The 24,554-nt window shown below is 40.3% G+C and overlaps 1 protein-coding gene across 2 annotated transcripts in view; it reads left to right on the top strand.

Moving 5' to 3' along the window:
- Positions 1 to 24,554, top strand: part of ELMO1 (engulfment and cell motility 1) — a 533,930-nt gene that overhangs the window by 170,684 nt on the left and 338,692 nt on the right. For both annotated transcript variants that reach the window (XM_089687036.1, XM_089687028.1), the window contains exons 7-10: positions 10,012 to 10,047; positions 18,766 to 18,865; positions 20,937 to 21,088; positions 23,347 to 23,425. In XM_089687036.1, the coding sequence (XP_089543162.1) occupies positions 10,012 to 10,047; positions 18,766 to 18,865; positions 20,937 to 21,088; positions 23,347 to 23,425 (367 nt within the window). The remainder of the gene's footprint in view (positions 1 to 10,011; positions 10,048 to 18,765; positions 18,866 to 20,936; positions 21,089 to 23,346; positions 23,426 to 24,554) is intronic.

The raw sequence follows: 24,554 nt of genomic DNA, 5'->3' as shown, positions 1-24,554 counted from the left end.
CCTGAGAATCAGGAGAACATTGATCAAGCTCCTGCAAGAGAAATGCATGCTTCTGAATCAGCATTGTCAATGACTGAAAATGCATATTGGCAGGAAGCTTTTAAATTATTAACATATACAGTTTTTGTTCCATTTGTAATAATAAAAAAAAAATATTAGATTTAAAAAAAAAAAAAAACACAAATTTTTAGTTTGTTTACTTAATGAGCTGTACTTTTATTTTAAGCATAATACTTTTATATACTTTTGATGCACCGAAATATTGGCCGCTGAAAATTATTGGCATTTCGCTGATAGAAAAAAAAAACAGGCGCTGATAATGGCCGAAAAAATTGTCCTACCGCATGCATATTACAGCCAGTGCCATGCCGTATAAAATAAATAACAATTTTCAATAAAAGTTATTTTATGTTACTGAATTGTATTTTTTAAATTCATATTCATTTAAATCCATGATATTAATAAAAAGTTGAATACAATACAATTATATATAAAACATATACTTTTTTAAAAACCGTTTTTCGGACAAGCGCATTCTAAATTTTCAGTTTCGGTCCAGAATTTTCATTTCATTGCACCAATATTATATACACTGCATTTTACCTTCCCAGTGTAACAAAACAACTTTCAATTTGTAAAACTATTTCACACTGAGTTTGATTTGAATTAATTTTTCCAAAACTTTCATTTTTTTTTCGGGAAAAATGTTTTTTTTTCATGGCTTCAAAATTTCCAGACATTTTACATCTCTAATCCCACCTTAAAGCATCAGTATTAGCAGTAACAAGGGGTAACAAGGTAATTTCCCTGGCAATGTGATTTAATGCAAGTGACATGGCCCATAACAGTGCCAAATATAGCACCAATAGCAGTGCAGTCTAATTAGAGAGTACAGGCCCTGTCTTACCAGTGGTCAATGGAGTAACAAAAACGTATCTTGACGGTGGGGCCGTTACATTTGCTTTGGAGAGCTTATTCTCAAAATGAGGGTGCTTGTAATCCATAAGCAAGAGAAAGACAAGACATCTTAGGTAGAGTATTCCTGGCAGCAGCAAAGGTTGGTGACAGCAAATCAGTACAGTACACAGAGGTGCCTCTCACCACATCGATGTGGTGTAGATGTTCTCCTGACGAGGGAGGATGGAGATGGATGGAAGTAGGTCACAGTACTTCTGGCTGGATGATAGGGGCTGAAACATACAGTATAGGCCATGCTGTCCCTTGGTGTTCTCTGTGCTTCTGACACATCCCTGAGGGGTCAGATGAGGCACCACCCAAAATGTCCTGGTGTCTAGTGAGCCTTTCTAGGCTGCAGGTTGTACTCTCCAGTAGGCTTTGGGCTAGTGTCCCTGGTTCTAAGTCTCAGTACTCTGCACTCTTTACCCGCATTGCTCAGATGCAGTCTCCCTTTTACGAGCTCTCTCCCCAGCAGCCTATTCCTGGGCTATCTCTTCCCACCACTCTGCTCTCCTAGATGGATAGCAGAACTAAAGTTAGAGAAGGCTTCAGTTCTCTGCCTGTCAATTAAATAGCCAGGGTGAGAAGCTGCGGCCGTGATCTTAGTGTATGGGCCACACAGCTCCAATACCTTAATGGGGCTTCCGGCCAGGGCTACAATCTCAGGCAGCCTTATTACTTCTTCATGCTCTTGTCTTGGGCTACAGAAGAATATGTGTTTTTAAGAAGAGGATGGGGGAAGCTTTTAAGTAGTTTAGCAAAAGACAGCTGGGCAGGACTGACACCATTCGGTCCACAAAAATGGTATGAATGTACCAAACCATTACTGCTAATGTTTTTGTTGCCCTGACATACACTTTATTATTTATTTATTTCAGGTACTTGTATAGCGCTGTCAATTTACGCAGAGCTTTACATATATATTGTACATTCACATCAGTCCCTAACCCTCAAGGGGCGTACAATCTAAGGTCCCTAACTCACATTCATACATACACATACTAGGGCCAATTTAGACAGGATCCAATTCACCTACCAGCATGTCTTTGGTGTGTGGAAGGAAACCGGAAGACCCGGAGGAAACCCACGCAGGCACAGGGAGAACATGCAAACTTCAGGCAGGTGGTGCCGTGGCTGGGATTCGAACCAACGACCCTAGTACTGCCAGGCGGAAGTGCTAACCATACTTTATTAACCTTATTAACCTTACTTTATTAAAGAAAAGTGATTAAAACACAAAACTACTGTATAACTTTTTTTGGGTGTATTGCCCATTTAAGTAAAAATGGCATTCATGTGCTACTAGCTGGTATACATCCAAAATTTTCATTCTGAAACACAGGATGAAAGATTATAAACCACTTTCTCAAATTTGAAAATAATAGGAAATGGTAGTAAAAAGAGAACACAGGTAATGACCTGTTAAAACGACAAATGTATTGTTTGCCTTTCTGCTTATTGTACAAATCCATGTGACACTGAAAAGATTAAGGTGTTATTATGAATAGGTCTTTTTTGTAGAGGAGGAGAAAATCTTGAGTTTTGTGCTGTAAAAATTAGCCCTTTGAGAAAATGTAATTAAAAGCAATGTGAAGAAAAGCCAAATCCCATTTAGTGCAGCCTTTAAAGGGAATACATTGGAGATTGTGCCTTCAATTACTCTGTGCTTCTTTGCTGTGTAAGTTATTGGACTATAGGGCATTGTTAAAAGGAATGTTTTTTTTGTACTACAAGAATGCTCTGTTTGTCAAGAGAAGAAGGCTTAAGAGCTCCTCCTGACATTCACTGAGGTTTTCTATTCAAATGTCACCTTAGTCAAAGACTTGCTGGCTGGTGCCTTGCGATACATTCTATTTTTTCATATTTACTAGATTGAATCTCTTGATGCAGATCCATATTTTCTGTTTGTGTATGCCTTTCTGTTCAAAGGAGGCATCACAGGTTATTATTACAAGGTTTCAAGGATATTCTTTTATCCAATGCTCTAAATGTTTTGCATACAAAAACAACAAAGAATGTACTAAAATGCCACAAAATAAATTATAGTGGTTTAAAGTGAACATGTCATAAAGAAAAAAAAAATGTGGTAAGGTAAACAAGCCACGTAAAAGATTGCAAAAGGCATCAAAAGGTGCCTGAATACCCTTTGTTCTGTGTAGAGCATCTCCTGTTCATTGCTAAAGCCTGAAATCCAGGTACACATAACCTGCAGGCTTTGACCGGAAATCAAAGCTGGCATTCTGGCGTGTCACTTGGCATCTTATAATGCAAGTACATGTACCTCTCTTGTGCCGATGAGCTTGCCTTACACACTCACCAGTCACTTTATTAGGTACACCTTACTGGTACTGGGTTGGACCCCCTTTTGCCTTCAGAACTGCCTTAATTCTTCATGGCATAGATTCAACAAGGTGTTGGAAACATTACTCAGAGATTTTGGTCCATATTGACATGAGTTACTGCTGCCTTTCTATCATCTCGAACCAGTCTGCCCATTCTCCTCTGACATCAACAAGGCATTTTCTCTTTCTTCGGACGATTTTCTGTAAACTGTAGAGATGGTTGTGCATGAAACTCCCAGTAGATCAGAAGCTTTTGAAATACTCAGACCAACCTGTCTGGCACCAACAACCATGCCACGTTCAAAGTCACCTAAATCCATTTTCTTCCCCCTTCTGACGCTCAGGTTGAACTTCTGCAAGTCATCTTCATCACGTCTAGATTTGTAAATGCATTGAGTTTCTGCCATGTGATTGGCTGATTAGCAATTTGTGCTACCAAGCAATTGAACAGGTGTACCTAATAGTGGCCGTTGAGTGTATTGGCTTGCATAGTAATACGTGCCAGACACTTGGCTTAAAGCTTAACCCTAAGTTCACATCTGTGCGGGTGGTGCCGCTGTGGATCCACACGAAAATCCGTGCAGCCGCACCACCCGCACAGAGAAATGCGGACCCGCGGGCAGGTGCCGTTAGTTCTCATGGCATGCCGCCCGCTCTTGAAAACGCAACCGCACTGGGTACCGAGGTTCCTGTGCAGACTGCTTTTTCCAAAGAAGTGCAGGGACTTTTTCCCTACGTGTCATGGGCACGGGATTCCATTCAAATGAATTGGCTCTCGTGCCCGTGCAAAACGCAGCCTGCACAGCCACATAGATGTGAACCGGGGGTAAAGCAGAACTACACTGCATCTGAGCAGCCCGTGCAAAACGCAGCCTGCACAGCCACATAGATGTGAACCGGGGGTAAAGCAGAACTACACTGCATCTGAGCAGCACAAACCAAAAATGCTATTTAATTCATTTTTAGAATTCAAAGCAAACTCACCCATCTACCCATGTCTTCATGCTTTTTTTGCTGAGAAATCACCTTGAAAAACACATCCAAGCATTTTTGGCCATGGCCATCTTGAGTAATGGCAGATGATTCATGTGGCATTTGCTTCCTGGAATCCATCTGACCTTAGCTTAGGCATGCAGGTAGGAAGGAAGTTGTACTTAGCTGAGAAAACCCCTCCTCTCCTCCTGAAGACTTCTGGAATGTATGACATCATTTGCATGAAAACAAGGAAGTAACTGAAAAAAAAAGTTTAAAATAAGTAAATATGATATATTTTCCTATCTATTTACTAATACTAGGAGCAAAAGGATTAAAAGTAGTCAGTGGTGGTTGAGAGAGTGAAGCTCCACTTTAGTCTGCTACAGTTGAAGAGCCCTAAATGAGAGATCTTATAATTTGTAGGATACGGGGGGGAAGAGTGCCATATCAGTAGCGGTAAAGTAGAGGGACTAGCCCTTAAAGCATAACTAAATCTAAGAAAAAAATTTAACACATTGCAGCTTATAAGTCCTTAAAGTGATTCTAAAGTTTTTTTTATTTTAGAAAAAATAATGAACATGTCTATACTTACCTGCTGTGTGCAGTGGTCTTGCACAGAGTAGTCTGGATCCTCCTCTTCTCAGGAACCCTGCAGGCTCTCCCTCCTGTTAGGTGCCCCCACAGCAAGCAGCTTGCTATGGGGGCACCTGCTGCTCCGTGTGTCCATTCACACACACGGAGCTGTGGCTTTGCCCCACCCCCTCTCTTCTCATTGGCTCACTGGTTGTGATTGACAGCAGTGGGAGCCAATGGCACCTGCTTCTGTCTTAGCCAATAAGGAAAGGGAGTCCCGGGATAGCTGAGACTCCAGTGCACATCGCTGGATCGAGAGGGGGCTTAAGTGAGTATTAGAGGGAATGCTGCACAGAGAAAGATTTTTACCTTCATGCATAGAATGCATGAAGGTAAAAAACATTAAGCCTTTAGAACCACTTTAAATGTGATGGCTGCATTAGTTTTATTATTTTAGGCTTAGAACATTGTTTGCAAATACAGAAAATGCCTGTTGCTTTTCCTAGAAATACATTGTCATTGTCACCTCCTGTGAGATAAACTGAAAGCAAAAACAACCCTATCTATTTTGTGTAATCTACTAATCCATCACCCCATATGAACAAAGGCTGGGACAGAAAGTGTGTTATTCATAAAATTACCAGATGATAAAAAAGTGGAAAACTAATGCAGCCAGCTCATCTAAGGACTGGTAACCTGCAATATATTTTGTTTTACATTTTGAGTTTAGATACTCTTTTAAAGTATAACTAAACTTTTTTTTTTTTAGTTTTGGATAGAGTGGAGAGGGGATTAGAACTCTTGTCAGGTTTTTATTGCTGTCTGTGCCCCCATTAGGGAGATCCACCCTCTCTGTTTGTCTTGTTTGCCATTATCATTGAAAGTAAAAGAAAATCCCAAAATTTGGGTTGTCCCATGAAAACTAATAAAGGAAAAATCTTCCAATGGGAACACTAATCCTAGTGACCTGGGGGTCCCAAAGGAATTCCATTAATTTGGAAAGATTTTCTGTCACTGTTTGGCTATTGGATAGGGGCACCAATGGCAAGAAAAAACTGACAGGGATTATAACCCTCCTTTACTCTAATTAAAATAAAAAAAGTTTTGCCTGTACTTCTACTTTAAGTGTGTGAACAATTTTTTTTTTTTTTTCAAGTTTTAGACAGAGTTAGAAAGTATAACAATGCCTTTTGGGTTTTACTGCTTTCTAGGACTTCCTTAAAGCCATTTTCTTTCACTTCCTGTCACTGTGACAATAGTTTCACCAGACAGGAGGTAAGGAAACATCTACTGAACCTAACCCACAAAAAAAAAAACTGACCATGGTTCTAGACTCCCCTTACTCTCCTAACCATATTAATTTTTCTGTCACCTTTGGGGATTTTCCTTTTCCACTTCTTCTATGGAAAACCCTTGCCACCACTGAAATGAGGATAAATCTCTCTAACGGAGCTCTGCATAGCTTCAATAAACCCCACAGGTGTTAACATTTTGCCCAACTCTATTTAAAAAAATTGTTTTGGCTGGACATACATATTGATTAAAGCTGGCCATAGTTGGATCTTAAAAAAAAACAAAAAAAAAAACGAATAGACTCTTCCATTCATACAATTAAGGTGGAATCCTCCAAGCTGAGAAATTGTATTCTGACAGTAGGGACTCTCCACTGTCAGAATACACTGATCAGCAGGGGCGGACTAACAACTGATGGGGCCCCCGAACAATAGGGGATCATGGGGCCCCTGTGTCCTTGCTCAAACTCAAAAAAGCCTATGAAAAAGGTACCAGGGGCATCTCATGGGGCCTCCTACTGACCCCGGCCCTCGGGCAGTGCCCGAGTTTCCAAATGGTCAGTCTGCCCCTGCTGATCAGTGACTGAAGCTGCTGATTTTGAAACAAGCATTTTCAACAGAAGTCAACAAATAGATTGACTTCTGTTGAGTCGGAGCATCAACACATAGAACAAACTTTGTCTGGTCTGTGCTTAACTGGCCGAATTTCAATCCATCTATGGCCAGCATATGGTGTAAGGGTGGTGGCTTGGTGCTGCAAATATCACAGAAGGTAATGGCAGTGGTGAAGGTGAAGGGGGATGGAACTAAAGCCTGTAATAAACCAGGGCAGATTGAACAAGAAATCAGTGATATGTTTTGCTGAACAATGATATAACAACCAGCTGCACTTAAAGGCCCTACTTTCTGTAGATGACATTTGAGTTCTTGATGGAGGTGGACCCAAGCAAGGTGGCTAATGTGAAATATGAGTTGTGGTGTTTTCTTTTCTATGAAAGGGCCCCCTGCAAGTTGTTTTTACCAGATATCATCATTGTTCATATTTAATGCATAACTTGTGCTGGGGGGGTGCAGCTGTTACCTCTTAAGTTGAATACACATGGATGTTAGGCTCAGAAGCAATTCAACTGCAGCATTCTTTCACGGAAAATGGCTTGAATTTTAAATGCTTTAGTTTGCATTCCAATTGATTTGAATAAGCAATAGAAGCAATTGTTGCAAAATAATAGGGCAAAAAGTGCAATGCATGGCAAAAGCAGTAATGAACACAAGTTAAAACTGACCTCCAGTCAAATTTTAAAATGAAATGTTGAAATGCATACAGGGAGTGTGTCAAATCTTCACGGTGCATAAAGTGACCCAGTTTTTTTTAAGTATATGCAATATGTGTTTACATATTGTGAAAAAGCAGTAGTAGCACTTTAAAAAAAAACACCCTCATATACCTCTGTAGCTGTAAGCATTGTGGAGAAATGCATCCTTAAAGGATAAGTTCACCTTTGGAACATGTTACATGTTCCACCTGTTTTTAGGGTGGAACATGTAACACGTTCCCTTAGCTGCAGCCGCGCCTGCCGCACCCCCTCCCTCTGACAGTACGGGAAACTTCTCCCCATATTATCTGTCAGATTTGAAATCAGCGTGGCTGTGCTAGGCTCCGCCCACACGGCCACATCACTCATTCATAGAGTTCTGTGAATGAGTACCTGCAAGTCCCAGCAGCCTTAGCGGCTGTCGACTTGCAGTTTTTATTGAACCACAGCACTGTGGTAGTTCATTCAAGCTTCCTGTCAGAATATCTGCTTGACCGTACATCTCGTACGGCTAGCAGATTTTATGAGAGGTCTGCAGGAGCCCTGCATGGTATCAGTAATCTACTGATCGCTGGTGCAATGCTTTCCAGGCTCCTTTGGAAAAAAATAAGAAATGCACATTTTTTTTTACCTGCATTATTTTTGTCCAAAAGGTGAACTTATCCTTTAAAGCAGGGGTCTCCAAACTTTCTAAACAAAGGGCCAGTTTACTGTCCTTCAGACTTTAGGGGGGCCAGACTGTGGCCATTTGGAACAGAAATTGTCCTGCCATCAGTGGGAGTAAACATTGCCTCTTTGGCATTAGGGGGAGGAATAATGCCCCAACGTTGGGGCATGTAGGAGGAATAGTGCCCCATTGTTGGTGTCAGTGGGAGGAACAGTGCCCCATCATTGGTGCCAGTGGGAGGAATAATTCCCCATCATTGGTGTCAGTGGGAGGAATAATTCCCCATCATTGGTGTCAGTGGGAGGAATAGTGCTCTTTTGTTGATGTCAGTAACAGGAATTATGCCCCATTGTTGGTGTCTGTCAGAGGAAAAGTGTCCAAAAGGCCAGATAAAGGCAAGCAAAGGTCTGCACTGGCCTTCGGGCCACAATTTGGAGACCACTGCTTTATAGTATACAATAGCGGCAGTGAAATCTCAATTTTCTGTGGAGAGCAGGGACATGACAAACTACCATCTTTCCAATGTAAACAAACAGCAGTTGCTGGTAGGGTGTTGGAAACTGAAATCAGGCTTTAGAGTCTACGTGATGTCATCTTCACAGTAGATACAGCTGCACAGGTCAAAGAGGGCTGGTTTTAAAGTTTTAAAAGTTATTTAAAGTGGAACTTCACTCTCTGAATCAACATGGACTATTTTTAATCCTTATGCTGTTAGCAGTAGTAAATGGAAAGGAAAGTATATCATATTTACATGTTTTAAACTTTTTTTTGTACATTTCTTCAATTACATCCTGGTTTCCATGCATAGACACAGGGGGGTTTATTAACTAAAGCTGGAGAGTGCAAAATCAGACTCCCTTCTGCATAGAAACCAATCAGCTTCTAACCTCAGCTTGTTCAATGAAGCTTTGGCAATGAAACCTGGAAGCTGATTGGTTTCTATGCAGAAGGGAGTCTGATTTTGGACTCTCCAGCTTTAGTAAATAAACCCCTTGATGTCACACATCCCAGGAGTCTTCAGGAGCAGTGTTCTCAGCTCAGCCAATGACTGAGCTAGGGGCAGATGGATTTCAGGAAGTAAATGCTACATAAATCATCTGCCCTTACTCAAGATGGCCACTGCCAGAAATGCCAGGATGTGTTTTTCAAAATGATTTCTCAGCAAAATAAAGCATGGAGACATGAATGGATAGGGGAGTTTGCTCTACATATTAACAATGAATTAAATAGAATTTTTGGTTTGGGGTGCTCAGATTCAGTGCAGTTCCACTTTAACGGCTTGTTAGGAATATCTAAAAACTTTACTTCCATAGTCAGATCACTGGTGCACTTTCAATTTTTAAACTAAACTCACTGATTGATTTCATTTTTTGCCAGGGTCTGTACCTTGAAGAGAAACTGTCAAAAAAGAAAGAAATAGTAAACAATTGCATACAGTTTTGGCAACAAAGTGCCCCATGCCTTTATATTGTGCAGTTGTTATTTTTTCCATCATAATGATAATCCAATAAAAAGGTGTGTAGGATGCAGTGGCATTATGACACTATGGTCTTCAGTTTGACAGTCGAGTTCCAGATCTGTGTTGTAGAAGTGCTTACAGTGGCTTATATGTGATTGAAGAGTATAACAACTATTACATTCATTCATAAATACAGCGTGACAGAGGATGCAGCATGCTTTATAGGAAAACAGAATTTTAAAAGTTATCCCAGAACAACTTTCAGATGATCGAAAGACAAAAGAATACCATAAGTTATCTGTCTGAATGTATCTTTTTTGGCTATGGTAAATGATCTCAGGGGACCCATTATTTTTGATAGAAGCAACTGTGTCTTAAAGTGCTTTCGTCATATATATGTGCTCATGTGTCAATTTTGTTTACATTTTTGTAGGCGATATCAAAAGTTGCAGAAGATAATGAAACCCTGGTAAGAATGTGCCTGGATCACGATTTACATTAATTGTGCATGCCGAATGCAGCTTTCTGTTGTCGCAGCTTGGGGAAGATGGATTTGCTGTGTGATCATTTAGTTGCGTAAGATCTGCTGGGAATTAGGTTTGGTCTCTCTCTTTGCGCTAACGTTAATTGACATTTTGCTTTTCTTTTCTTTTCTTCATTTTAATTGCAGTCACCATCTATCCTTTGCTGCTTTTTTGTTTTTGGAATTAATACAGCTTTAAAGTGACTTTGTCTTGAAAAAAGTATGGTAACTTACATTACTAGATAGAGAGAAAACAGGTGGCGCACACACCTAGTGCATTATCCAAGGTTTATTGTAGGAGTGAAAGAATAATAAAAACATACTCACAGACGAAGCATGTATCTAAAAAGCATAGAAAAATGACAATGGCCACAACGGCAGGCAATGTGTTCTCACTGTCAGTGCGGTCAAATGTCTGACGCATTTCGGGGACGAATCCCTTTCCTCAGAGCTGATGACCAACCTCTGATGCTGATGTATGATGAATGGAAAGTAAGAGCCTTGCTGTTGATGCTGACCGCTGTTGTTACTGACCGCTTCTAAAATACATCTAATTGTGTGCGCTTGAGTCGATGCTTTTGAGTCACAGACCCAGAAGTTATATGCTGTTAATGAGTTTAAAAAAGTACCAGACTTCCCTAAGTCAGTGACTCGGGAATCATTGAAGCCAATGCATCCGTATGACAGCCAAGCAACTAGGCAACTAGCAATTTAAGGAGGAATGGTGAGCATTGGCCACCTTTATGATTCTTTCAAGACTGGTTTCTTTTAAAGTACTCCATCCAGGGCTTTTATCCTCAGAATAAAGGTGCAGGAACTCAATTACGAACCTACCCCCCCCCCCCCCCACACACACACACACACACACAAACACACTCAAAACTGCATCAAATGGTGGGTGTGGTTACATTTCACCAAGAGTGGGAGGTTCTTAAAGGGGCATTAAATATCAGGAATGCATTATGTTGGGAGTGCAGAGTGTGGAGGTGTGCTACGTACACGTTGCAGAGTTCAGGGGTGTGCTGCGTACAGAGTGCAGAGTTCAGCCTTCTCCCACAGCTGCTTACCTCTGCATCCCCCAACCACATCTCATTTTCACCCCTCTTTGGCTCTGTTCTCTGTAAGCAACCCCCCTTCACTGCCCCCTTCTCCCCTTCCTTAAAAGCTCCACCATCTTTCACATGTCTCACTTTTGTTGCTGTATTGAACTGTAGCACCCGGACAGCTCAAGTACCTCCCGGCACACAGTAGGTGGCTCAGACTCTCTCACTTGCAAGATCATCCGGTGGGAGTATCAGCATCCGCAATGTTCCCCGGGCATCTGCATCTCCCTTGTCTTCATCCTGCAATCAGGAGATCTCTGGGGGTCATTGGGAGACAACATTTCACTTGCAAACACCAAAGCCAGACTTCTGTGTTTTCAAGTGATAGTGGGAAACAGGGAGGAGAGGGCCTGAGCCAGAGGTGGTGGAAACTGAATTCCACCAAGTTCCAGCTGAAGAAAAACCCTGCCTCCAACCATCCTACAAACAAATATGCTGTAAGATGGAAGGTAGAGGGGATTAGTAGTCACACTTTGTCAGTGATAAAGGTGTAAGAAAACTTTGAGAAGGTGGGATTGAGCTCTGCACCTCTCATACTAACCCTTGGATTCTTCAGTTTTAGGTGTTGCTTGGCAGCTGTAAAATATTAATTTGCGAATGAGTTCAATATTGTCTTAAGTTATATTTTCTTATTAACCACCTTCCGTTGTATATAAATGGCCGGACGGTGGCAGTGCAGGGTCGGGTGGCCGTTTATAAACGGCCTCCCCGCCCCCTGCTTGTGCGTACTCTCTGGGAGAGCGCAGCACCGTGATCCGGTGCCTACTGTGTCCTCCGGACACAGTGGAACAATGATCGTCATACGGGACCTCTGTGTGAGGTCCCAATCATGTGATCACTGATTGGCCAATCAGTGATCACATGCAGAGTAGTAAGCAAGATGTCACTTCTGACATCATTGCTTACTACGTGTGAAATCTGTGAATGATCACAGAGGTCAATGGTACAAGGCTATTCACCACAGCCTTGTACCATGTGACAAGCTGTGACCAATCACAGCTCACACAGAAGTTCTCAATGACTGCAAGAATGCAGCCAGAGAGAAGGAGAAATTATTGCTTTTACAGCCTTTATGGGTATAAAAGCAATCAGTGTAAAAGAAAAAAAAAATCTGTACTTCTAGGGTGACAGTATGTAAAAACATAAATAATAATATAATAAAATAAAAATGTTTAAAAAGTATAATTTTTGGTTATAAACTAATTTGGGTTATTTTTTTTTGCTTTACTAAAAAGATAACGGAATAGATTTTGCAAAATTTTGTAAGAAAAACACTTTTTTCAAAATTTTTGGACATTTTTCATTTACATAGCAAAAAAAATAAAAATCCCAGTGATGAATAAATACCACCAAAATAAAGCTTTATCTGTCTCAAAAAAATGCTAAAAGGTTAATATGGGTACAGTGTTGCATGACCGCACAATTGTCAAAGTATGATAGTACTGAAAGCTGAAAATTGGCCTGGACAGGAAGGGGGTAAAAGTGTCCGGACATGAAGTGGTTAAAGAGTGAAAGAACAAGCTGGAGATTTAGAACTATACATTTAGCTTACAAGTTTCATTTCATTACTTTGAAGCACTATGTCTTTTCTAAGAATGGCAGTTCTACCTATGACCACTAACCCAGCCAGGGGCCAGTCTTTTTACAATGTAATGGGTGGCATCACATAGGACTATGGGACCCTAGAAAGCTTGTTACTGCACTGGGGCACAGGAACCATGTTTTCTATGTAAACAAATAACGATTTATATTCTATATATTCTAAACTCTGTTTGGAGCAATATGTAAAAAAAGAACTTCTGTGTCATTCATTTAAAAGTTTTGTTAGAATGTTCTTCCCCCTGTGCTTGCCAGTTGTAAATATCTAGTATCCTAAATTACAGTCCTCCTAAAATATTATTGTGCATGTTTTAGGTGCTAATACTTTCTAACCACTTGGCTTTATATTTGTATTTAAGGATTACTTTAAAAAATCCTTACTGTTATAATCTTTTTTTTTTTTTTTTTTTTTTTTGCAGTTTAAAAGGTACTTATTGGTAACTCTTAGAGCTGCAGGACTAGTTATGCAAAAATACTTTAAATGCTGTTGTAATGAAGGACATCTGCAGCACAAAATACCAATACATTGTACAATCTGGCAAGCTTTGTTGCATGTCCCAGTTGTCTGTTTAAAGTGCATATGTTCTTTAGAATGCATAATAAAAACATAGGAGTAGTGCAGGTGGGACCCATATCAACCAATCAGATTCCAGCTGTCCTTTTTCTTGTGTGGCCTGAGACCTAGTCCTTATTTTATTTAAAACCCATGTGCAATGGGCAGAGGTTATATGGTTATAGGTTGAATTGCAATATTTTAATTTAGAAGTAGTTAAGAAAAATGCATCACAGCCAAGGTTTGATGTTAGACACGCATGCCAGATCTGTCAGACTGTGAAAACTAGTGGAAGACGATGAAAAATATTCCATAATCAAATCTACAAACAACTGTTTTTTTTACACCTAGTGTTGCATTTAGACATAACCCTGCCCTTCATACACATCAATGGTGATATCCTTTTATCATCAATAACATTATGTGGTTGCATTTGTGAAATCAAAATTCATTGTTGGAGACAACATGACATAGGCGTTCTCCACTGTGCTACAGGTAGCCAGTAGGCTCTAATAAGAGCTGTCAGAGTAAGAAGAGATGGTTCCTTTTTCTTTGAGCTATAGACAGACTTGTCATTACTCCTGAGCCTGAAAATCCCACTTTTATCAAAATGGCAACATGGAATGACCTGCACTTGACATCATGGTCACATGCAGGCGGCTGCTAGCATCTTTTTAATGTGGCTTCAAGCAATATCTCACTACATATAGGGAAAGGAAATGGCACTTCAGCAGCTGTAGAGAACTTGAAGCATGATGGGAAATTGTGATAAACACATGTTGATAAAAGCTAGTGATCTACACATGAAGCTCTTGTGTTCTTGGTGTTGGTGTAGAAGTTAACCACTTCCCGTCCAGCCCATGTACATAAACGGCCAGACAGGAGCAGTGCAGGGACGGGTGGCCGTTTATAAACCCTGGGAGCACACAGCACCGCGATCCAGTGCCCGCTGTGTCCTCCGGACATAATGGAACACCACTCGTTGTACGGGACCTCTGTGTGAGGTCCCGATCATGTGATCACTGATTGTCCAATCAGTGATCACATGAAGAGTAGTAAGCAAGATGTCACTTCTGACATCATTGCTTACTACGTGTGAAATCTGTGAATGATCACAGAGGTCACATGGTACAAGGCTATTCACAACAGCCTTGTACCATGTGGCAAGCTGTGACCAATCACAGCTCACTCAGTATTTCTCAATGGAGAAATACTGTGTGAGCGAAGAGAAGGAGAAATGACTGCTTTTACAGCCTTTATGGGTGTAAAAGCAATCAGTGTAAAAAAAAAAAAACAAATCTTCATAACCCCCCACAATTAGTACAGTGTCACTATGGTGACACTGTACTGCTCAGGTGACAGTATGTAAAAAAAAAAAAAAAATAATATAAAAAAAAATTATAATTTTTGGTTATAAACTAATTTGGGTTATATTTTTTTTTTGCTAAAAAGATAACTGAATAAATTTTGGCCAAGATTATTTATTCGCAAAGTTTTCTAAGAAAAACACTTTTTTTGGACTTTTTCATTTATATACCAATGAAAAATAAAAATCCCAGTGGTGAATAAATACCACCAAAATAAAGTTTTATCTGTCTCAAAAAAATGCTAAAACATTCATATGGGTACAGTGTTGCATGACCGCACAATTGTTATTCAAAGTTTGATAGCGCTGAAAGCTGAAAATTGGCCTGGACAGGAAGGGGGTGAAAGTGTCCGGAAGTAAAGTGGTTAAAAGGGCAGACTCAACTGGTAGTGGCAGTGATAAAACATGCGCGAGCCAGGGACACCCAGGGACAATCCATGCAGGTTTGTCCTGCACTTTATATTCAGCAAGGTGGTAAACAAGCATAGCATCAATGAGGTAGGGCCTTGTACAGCAACTCCACAAAGCATAAAACAATTATAACATCTGCCCGTATGAGCCGCTAACTAAACTTCGCTCAGTTCCTTGCTCAATAATGGGTTTCCCAAAACAAATTGGCAGCACTGGTACTGTTCTAGTGTTCTGGCAGCCCTCAGCCTTTTCACCAAGCAGGTTTCCACAGCAGAAGGAGCTAGAAAAAGAGCCCTGAGCATTAGGTTACATATTAAAACTAACCTGTTGCAACCCCTTAACTGGTTCTTAAAAAAGGGAAAGTGGGACAGACATTCCTGATCACATGAACATTGTGATTGGCTGTCACGGTAGTCACATGATTGGGGCCTGTTCTACCAGCTCCTGATCATAACCAGGAGTTTTCAATGACAGCTTGGTAACAGTGCTGGGACCAGGCAACAGGCACACTTTCAGCACAGAAACCTCCAGCATGGATGTATATGTTCAGCATGTGGGTGTTAAAGCCCATCCTCCTTGCTATCCCACATATGTATTTCATGTTCGACAAAAGTTGACAAGTTCTGGCTACCAGAAGATTTGGACCTAGGAATGAGGGCTTTTTCTACCTAAAGCTCTACCAATGTTCTGAATTTCAGGACCCCAAAAATAAAGATCCCTCCCCCATAGCAGATACAATTTTTGGAGAATCCTAGGTGATGCATATACAATGTCCACAATCCAGTGCGTCACACTGTTTACATTTAAAAAAAAAGGCAGTTACTGTTAACTACTGATAAGGGATGGTTAACTGTAAATCTGAATGTAGCAGCACAGTGTGACATTCCCAAAAAACAAAAATCATTAAAGTGGTTCTAAAGGCAGAAGGTTATTTTACATTAATGCATTCTGTGCATTAAGGTGAAAAACCTTCTGTGACCCATTGGCTCCTGCTGTTGTCAATCAAAGCCAGTGAGGAGGGATCTGGGTGCAGGGCTGAGCCCCATTCTGTGTGTCTTATGGTTGCACAGAGTGGGCTTGGGAGCAAGCATGCCTGAGTGCCCCCATAGCAAGTGGCTTGCCATGGGAGCAATTGCGGGGGGGAAGGACCAGGAGTGCTGGAGGGGGACCCAAGAAGAGGAGGATTGGGGCTGCTGTATGCAAAGCCATTGGACATAGCAGGTAAATATGACTTTTTTTAATTTGTTTTTTTTTAATTTTTTTATTATAATCATCCTTTAGAATCAGAATGAGCCTAAGGTTGCCATCCACACAGCAATCTGAAAATACAAGCAAACTACAGGAATCTCTAGTACATACAAACCCAACTTTCTTAGAGAAACTATTAAATGTGTACTTACAGCCCTGGAAAAAAGTTTTGAGAATGACACAAATATTATTATACCTGCAAGGAAACACGTGCAGTCATCATTGCTTAGCTTTGGATTCACAGACAAGTATATTGCTGCTACTAGGGTTGCACCTAAATCAACCATTTATTGGATCATCAAGAACTCCAGAGGTTCAAGTGTTGTGAAGAAGGCTTCAGGGCACCCAAGAAAGTCCAGTAAGTGCCAGGACCGTCTCCTAATGTTGATTTAGCTGCAGCATCCTGGCACCGCCAGTGCAGAACTTGCTCAGGAATAGCAGCAGGCAGGTGTGAGTTGAAGACTTTCAGAGGTTGGCCTGGTGTCAAGAAGGGCACCAAAGAAGCCACTTCTATCCAGGAAAAACATCAGAGACAGACTGATAATCTGCAAAAGGTATACGGATTACACTGCTGAGGACTGGGGTAAAGTCATTTTCTCTAATCACCTTTCTGATTGTTTGGGGCATCCGGGGAAAAAAAATCCAGAGAAGAAAAGGTGAGCGCTACCGTCAGTCCTGTGTCATGCCAACAGTAAAGCATCCTGAGACCATTCATGTGTGGGGTTGCTTCTCAGCCAAGGGAGTGGGCTTACTCACAATTTTGCCTAAGAACACAGCCATGAATAAAGAATGGTCCAAACACATCCTCTGAGAGCAACTTCTCCCAACCATCCAAGAACAGTGTGGTGTCGAACAATGCCTTTTCCAGCATGATGGAGCACCTTCCCGTAAGGCAAAAGTGATAACTAAGTGGCTTGGGGAACAAAACATCAACATTTTGGATCCATGGCCAGAAAAATCCCATAACCTTAATCACAATGAGAACTTGTGGTCAATCTTGAAGAGGCGGGTATACAAACGCCCCCCCCCCCAAAAAAAAATTCTGCCGAACTCCAAGCATTGATTATGCATGAATGGGGTGCCATCAGTCAGGATGTGGCCCAGAAGTTGATTGACAGCATACCAGGGCAAATTGCAGAGGTCTTGATAAAGAAGGGTCAACACAAATATTGACTTTTTGCATAAATGTAATGTAATTGACAATAAAAACCTTTGACACTTATGAAATTCTTGTAATTATACTTCAGTATACCATAGTAACATCTGACAAAAAACATCTAAAAACACTAAAGCAGCAGACTTTGTTGAAATTATTATTTGTGTCATTCTGAAAACTTTTGGCCAGGGCTGTGCAATCTGTTGATACTAAAGAATTGACTGAGGAAACACAAATCTTATTGGAGGAAAAACACTGTTCTCTCCTTACATCTGCATATACAGTATACATCGTGAACTAGCTTTTTAGTGCCACCTTGTGTCAGATGAATGAACCATCTACTTACTTTTCACCAACATATTCAACTTATTTATTATTTATTACAGGCACTTTTATAGCGCCATCAATTTACACAGCGCTTTACATATATATTGTACATCCACATGAGTCCCCGCCCCCCTCAAAGAGCTTACAATCTAAGGTCCCTAACTCGCATACTAGGCCCGATTTTCAAAAGGAGCCAATTAACCTATCAGCATGTCTTCAGAGTATGGGAGGAAACTGGAGTACCTGGAGGAAACCCACACAGGCACAGAGAGAACATGCAAACTACAGGCAGGGAGTGCCGTGGTTGGGATTCGATCCAATGACCCTAGTGCTGCTAGGAGAAAGTGCTAATCACTTAGCCACTGTGCTGCCCAACAAAAGATTAAATTATGTAGAGTGCAAAGCTGGGAAGATGGTGGCTACTTAACTACTCTTTAGTTCATGTTTACTGGTAGCTTGCTACAATTTTTCAACCTGATTTCAGATTATTTCTGGGAACAAGATTGTATGGATTATACACTTTACACTTTCTCTCCTTACCTATTCCATAAGTGTCCTATTTAGTTTTGTGTTGTCCATCAGTGACACTGATACCAGCATGCAGACTGTAGATTCTATGCACACTATCATTGTTCCTTTTCTTCTTCTCCATTACATCGATATCTTTCAATTATGTCACTGTCTGTTTTCTGCTGAAATGTCTATGACAGCAGAGAACTGCTTTTACCTTGGCTTCTCCTGGAATCTATTGGTGTTTAAACTTTTTGTAGTTATATTACTTTTTCTAGCTTATGATTTTTTTTTTGGAGGACTGCAGCATATTCTGCTTTTTCATAACACCATCTCAGTTGTCTTGTGAATACATGCCCTTGAGAATTTTGCATTATTCATTTTTTTTCAGCTTTGGAGAAATGCTTTCTTACACTTTGACAGCATTTGTTGAGCTGATGGATCATGGAATTGTATCATGGGATACTTTCTCAGTGGCATTTATTAAAAAAGTAAGTATATATAGTAGGTTTACTACATCTTTTTCTATACTAACAAAACAAAAAAAATGGAATATGCACCAAATGATGGTCAAATGATTGGACATCCATGACATACAGTATTCATTGTCATGATGAAGTGAATGTGCGGGTAAAACACAAAAAGAAACTGTATGCAGTACATCCCTGCAATACATGCACCTTTTAACATGTTTTACCCTTTAAAAACACTGCAAGTACAGACAATCCTCTGATGATCCTGCCAGAAATTGACTCTTAATTTCAAGTAGTGAGCTAAAACACTGTCTCTGCTACACCTGCTAAACGGAATTCCCAAGCAGTGGACTACAGGACACCTCCCTCTTCTCACTCACTGCACTGTGTCTATGGAGCATTGTTATCCTAGGTGGCTCTGGATTTGGACTAAAAACACCTTTACCTCTCCTCTTCTCATCTCTATTACGTAAATAGGTGCCACATTGTAGTTCACAGAAGATAGCAGATAATATTGTTTGAGATTGTAGTTACAACAGAACGTTACAAGGGCACAAGGTTTCTGACAGGTTTAACTGGTATTTTTCTCTACTTGTACTAAATGTAGTTAGCCTTAATGTGTATATTACCCCAACATTTCATATTCCTGGTATCTGTCTGTAGTACCATGTACTTGTATTAAAAAGTGTCCTGTTCTTTTTGCATTGCCTCATTTGTGTGAAATAACCTCGTTATCATTGCAAGTCCCCCTGATTTCCCAGTTCAAGCAGGCATGGGAGCTTATCCATCCCAGTGTGGTCAGTTTTCCGGCTGACCAGAAAAATGGCAGGCTGTGCTGTGAACACAGCCTGCCTGTCCACCAGAGATCATATTTGTGCTGACACATCCCCCCCCCCCCCCCCCTTGCACAGCTGAACACTGAGAAGATCAGTGCACTGCTGTTTCTCTGCTTCCTGCTGACACGCCCCCTTGCAGTCTCCACCCCCAGCTCTCTAAGCCCCTTCTGCAGCTGAGAGCAGAGGTCATGTGATCACTTATGAAAAGGTTCTAATATTTGATATAGATGTATACACACACAAACATTCTGCCTTGCATTTCTATTTTTAAACTGAACGGGTTATTTTACAAGGTAAAGGTTCACATACATTTTAAAAAGGAAAAAAATGCAGCCAGTACATTTAAAGACTTGTAAGCTGCAATATTTAAAATGTTACTGTTTGCTGTGTAGGTAATTTATAGCAATTGGTATAGTTCTCTTGTGGGTGGAAATAACATGAATAACCTTTGGGTAACACTGTTAATCACTAAATATAACAGAAATGATATTTGGAATATAAAAATGCACTGAGCTGACTCATTCTATTGTAGTTCTCTATTAATGGGCTTACCCTTACTGTTTGTCTTGTATTAATCCACAAGTATACCAGTTTATACCATGCTTCAGCTTGATCAGTAATATCCCCATCTGTAAAGTGTCTGGACTAACTTTTCTTTAAAACCAAGAGATAACTGGAGTTTTTTTCCCCTAACTTCTTGGCAGCTGTAGTTACTGGTATATCTTGCTTTTTTTTCTGATCAGTTGGAAATACATAGCCGAGCAGTAATCCAACACAAGGGGAGCCCCCTGGAGCTGCTTCAGGCCTTCTGCATCATTTGACGCCACCACTGTCCCCTGGTCATACAAAAAATGTGATACACATGTCTTCACTGTCTTGTTCCGATTCTAAATTTCCTGGCATAGACAGTTTAATAGTTGATTTTACATCTCCAGGGGAACAGAATGTTGAAACTTTTGCAAGCATTTCATCTATTTGCTAGTTTATTTTTTTTAGTAATCAATCTTGGAAGGCAGTTGTAATATGCATACTCATGTTGTAACATTGGTAGTGCAAATTTTCCTCTTTTTCTTTTGACTACATAGCTGTTTTGAACTGCTGTGGGTTACTATACCTTGCATATTACCAGTGGAATAAATATATTGCCAATACCAGTTAATAAAATATATTGCATTGTTTCCTGCAATCTTATTTTGATGGTTAATCAAGTAGTATATCCTAACGGGCTTTTTCCTTTCCTTTTTTTTTTTTAGATTGCCAGTTATGTGAACAAATCTGCAATGGATGTGTCTATTTTACAAAGATCTCTAGCCATTCTTGAATCCATGGTCCTAAACAGTCATGATTTGTATCAGAAGGTTGCACAGGAGATAACCATTGGACAGTTAATTCCACACCTTCAGGGGTAAACAAGGATCATGTTGTGTTACTCATGTACAGACCTTGCTGCTCCTAACATCTCGTTAGTTCATATATCAGGACTTTGTAGTTTTTAGGAATGTAGGCAGGATGAGCCATTTTGTTAACCAGAGGCCCATCAGTCCACTCTGACACCTGTTTCTTGGCCAGTAGAATATGAGTACTATGGAGAATGATCAGTGCTGTCCAGGTTTTTGATAAATATGTGACCGAGTCTACTGCCATCTGAATCGGTGGATTTCTTTTTGGGTGTATATCATCGTCTTGGTCCCTCCTCTTGATGTCATTTAACCTTGTAGTTTACAGTGGGGAAAATAATTTTTCCCACTGCAGATTTTGTAACTTTGCCCACTTACAAAGAAATGAAAGGTGCATTTTAAATGATAGAGACAGAATATCAACCAAAAATCCAGAAAAAATACGATACAAATGTTAGAAATTGAGTTGCAGTTCAGTGAGTAAAATAGGTATTTGATCCCCAAGCAAAACTTTATACTTGGTGAAGAAACCCTTGTTGGCAAGCACAGAGGTAAGACTTTTCTTGTAGTTGGTTACCAGGTTTTCACGCATCTCAGGAGGAATTTTGGTCCACTCTTCTTTACAGATCTTCTCTAATTCGTTAAAGCAGGTGTCTCCAAGCTATGGCCCTCCAGCTGTTGAAGTACTACAAGTCCCATCATGACTTTGGGAGTCTTGCCTGTCCCTGTCAGAGTCTTGCAAGGCCTCATGGGACATGCAGATCCTCACCACTTGGAGGGCCATAGTTTGGAAATCCCTGCCTTAAAGGATACGTTCATCTTTTGGACAAAAATAATAACTGCACATTTTTTTGCAGGTAAAAAAATGTGCATTTATTATTTTTGTCCAAAGGAGCCTGTAAAGTGGGGGTTAGCAACCAGTAGATCGTGGCCAGGTGACTAGTAGGTCTCAGTTTACAGACCTTCACACTGTTGGTGGACCGTACTATAGTTTGAAAAAAAAAAAATGCAGTGTCCATCTTCCTGCACGGGGTGTCCCGTGCATCTGCATGCAGTCAGTCTCATTCATGTCAATTGGGACACAGCTGCACGGACACCACCGCTGCTCCCAATTTAACATCAGTGGTGGTGTTTGTCCCTGAATGCAAACAGTGTGAGTTTGGGGACACACACCCACAACCACACATATGTTAAATTGGGATCAGTGGCTGTCTCAGTGCAGCTGCTGTGTCCCAATTGACATCAGTTGGACAGCTTGCACATGGATGCATGGGACACCAGTGCAGCCCTTGGAGGTAAAACATTGCCCTTACTTGGGTATACTCTTAAAGGATAAGTTCACCTTTGGTCCCCATGTTTTTAGGGTAGAACATGTAACATGTTCTCAATCCTGCAGCCGTGCCCGATAATCCCCCCCACTTCTCGTGACAGCAGTATGGGGAGAAGTTCCCCGTACTAAATGTCACTTTTTAATTTTTTGTAGAAAGGTGAACTTATCCTTTAAGTACTGGACACCACAATGCACTGTACACTGATCCACTGGACACTGCAATGAACTGTACTCTGTAATGCGTTGTATACTGATACACTGGACACTGCAATGCACTGTACACTGTAACACACTGGACACCGCAATGAACTGTACTCTGTAATGCGTTGTATACTGATACACTGGACACTGCAATGCACTGTACACTGTAACACACTGGACACAGCAATGCACTGGGCACCGAAATGCACTGTACACTGTAACGCACTGGACACAGGAGTGCACTGTATGCTGTAACGCAGTGGACACTGCAATGCACTGTCACTGTTAAAAACAATGAGGCCATTTGGGGCTCCGTCCACACAACCCCTTTATTCAGTCACTGTGTTCTGTGAATGAATGGACTACAAGTCCCGGCATCCTTAGCAGCTGTCAGCTTGTAGTTCTCAATGAACTACCACGGCACTGTGAGCACTGTGGTAGTTCGAAACTCCCTGTCAGAAGTATAAGCTTGCCCGTACGGGATGTATGAGCAAGCAGCTACACTGACAGTCTGCAGGAGATCTGCATGGCATCTGTGATCTGCTGATTACTGGTGCAATGCTTTACAGGCTTCTACTACAAAAAATAATAAATGCATATTTTTTTTACCTGCAAAAAAATTTACATTTATTATTTTTTGTAGAAAGGTGAACTTATCCTTTAAGTATGCTCACGTGAAGGAGTCCTAATTATTATAATATTTTTAATATTTTTTTTTTATACTTTTGACTTAAGGACAGATCAAGAGATTCAGACATACACTATTGCAGTGATCAATGCACTTTTCCTCAAAGCCCCAGATGATAAAAGACAGGTATGTGTTTATACGTTGTAAGCTATAATGTAATCAAAATTGGTGTTCACGAAATGATATACAATATGCAGTATCTATGGTTATTTTAGATTACTGTAATTACAGATAAGGAGGTAGACAGTGGTGCATGTGTTTTAAATTATAGGGAATGGTTAACCACCTGTGAATGTTTGTTTGGTGTACGTCGCAATCTCTTCTTTATATATATTCCCCTAGGTAATGGGATGACATATTTTCATTGATTATACCATACATTTGAGTGTGTTTCATGCTTTTAAATGTTGACCACTCTATGTTTTTATGCCTGTGTTTTCTATACAGATGTGTTGATTCTACATCTAGAGGCTATTTGTATATCAGTCTGTTCAATATTCCTGGTATATACAGTAGTTGCTGAGATCATACAATATTACATAGAGAGTCTATTTTTTTCATTTTTTCTGAGCATACTGAGGACAAAGAACAGTTAAGCACATTTTCAGTATTATTAAGCAGGATGCATAGACTACATACGTAGAGAGAAGCTAAACCTATCCCCATGTACGTATACTTTATATGTATTAATTATGCTGAAACTGTTTTTCTAATCTTATCACACATTTAAAAAAATAATTATAGTGTCTGCATTATAATTTAAAGTGCACATCAGTCAATACAGCACAAGTTAGTATTACCAAAGTAAATAAAACCTCTGCAGTCCTCAGATATGTGGGTTTATAGTGCCACCTGCAGGAGCTGTGTGTCTCAATAAGAAAAGAAGTTTGCAGTGTGTACAATGGTTCTGTTTTCATGGTCTTTCACTGAGAGACACAGTGACATTGATTAGATTTGCAGGTGACGGTATAAACACACACATCTTAAGAAACCTAAAGGGTAACTACAGTTTCATGGAGAAAAATATAGCAAATAAAAAATGTCACAGACTATTGCTACATAAGCCATGTTATAATTTAATGCTATTAAAAATTGCCCTTCTTTTTCCATCTGAAGCATTGGTGTACAGAACACCCCACAGAAACATAATTTCCTGCTTGTGTGATTGGTTTACTGATTTTTTTCAGAGGTCTGCACTAAATTGCAAGTCATATTTTAGACACCCCTTGTAATAAAAATGTCATTTTTGATTAGA

Source organism: Staurois parvus, unplaced genomic scaffold (assembly GCF_062004578.1).
Source record: "Staurois parvus isolate SC_StPar_1 unplaced genomic scaffold, SC_StPar_1.0 ptg000020l, whole genome shotgun sequence".
In the NCBI taxonomy this organism is placed as follows: Eukaryota; Metazoa; Chordata; class Amphibia; order Anura; family Ranidae; genus Staurois; species Staurois parvus.
Note: the sequence above shows the minus strand (reverse complement) of the source record. Positions and strands in the feature narration are given on the sequence as shown.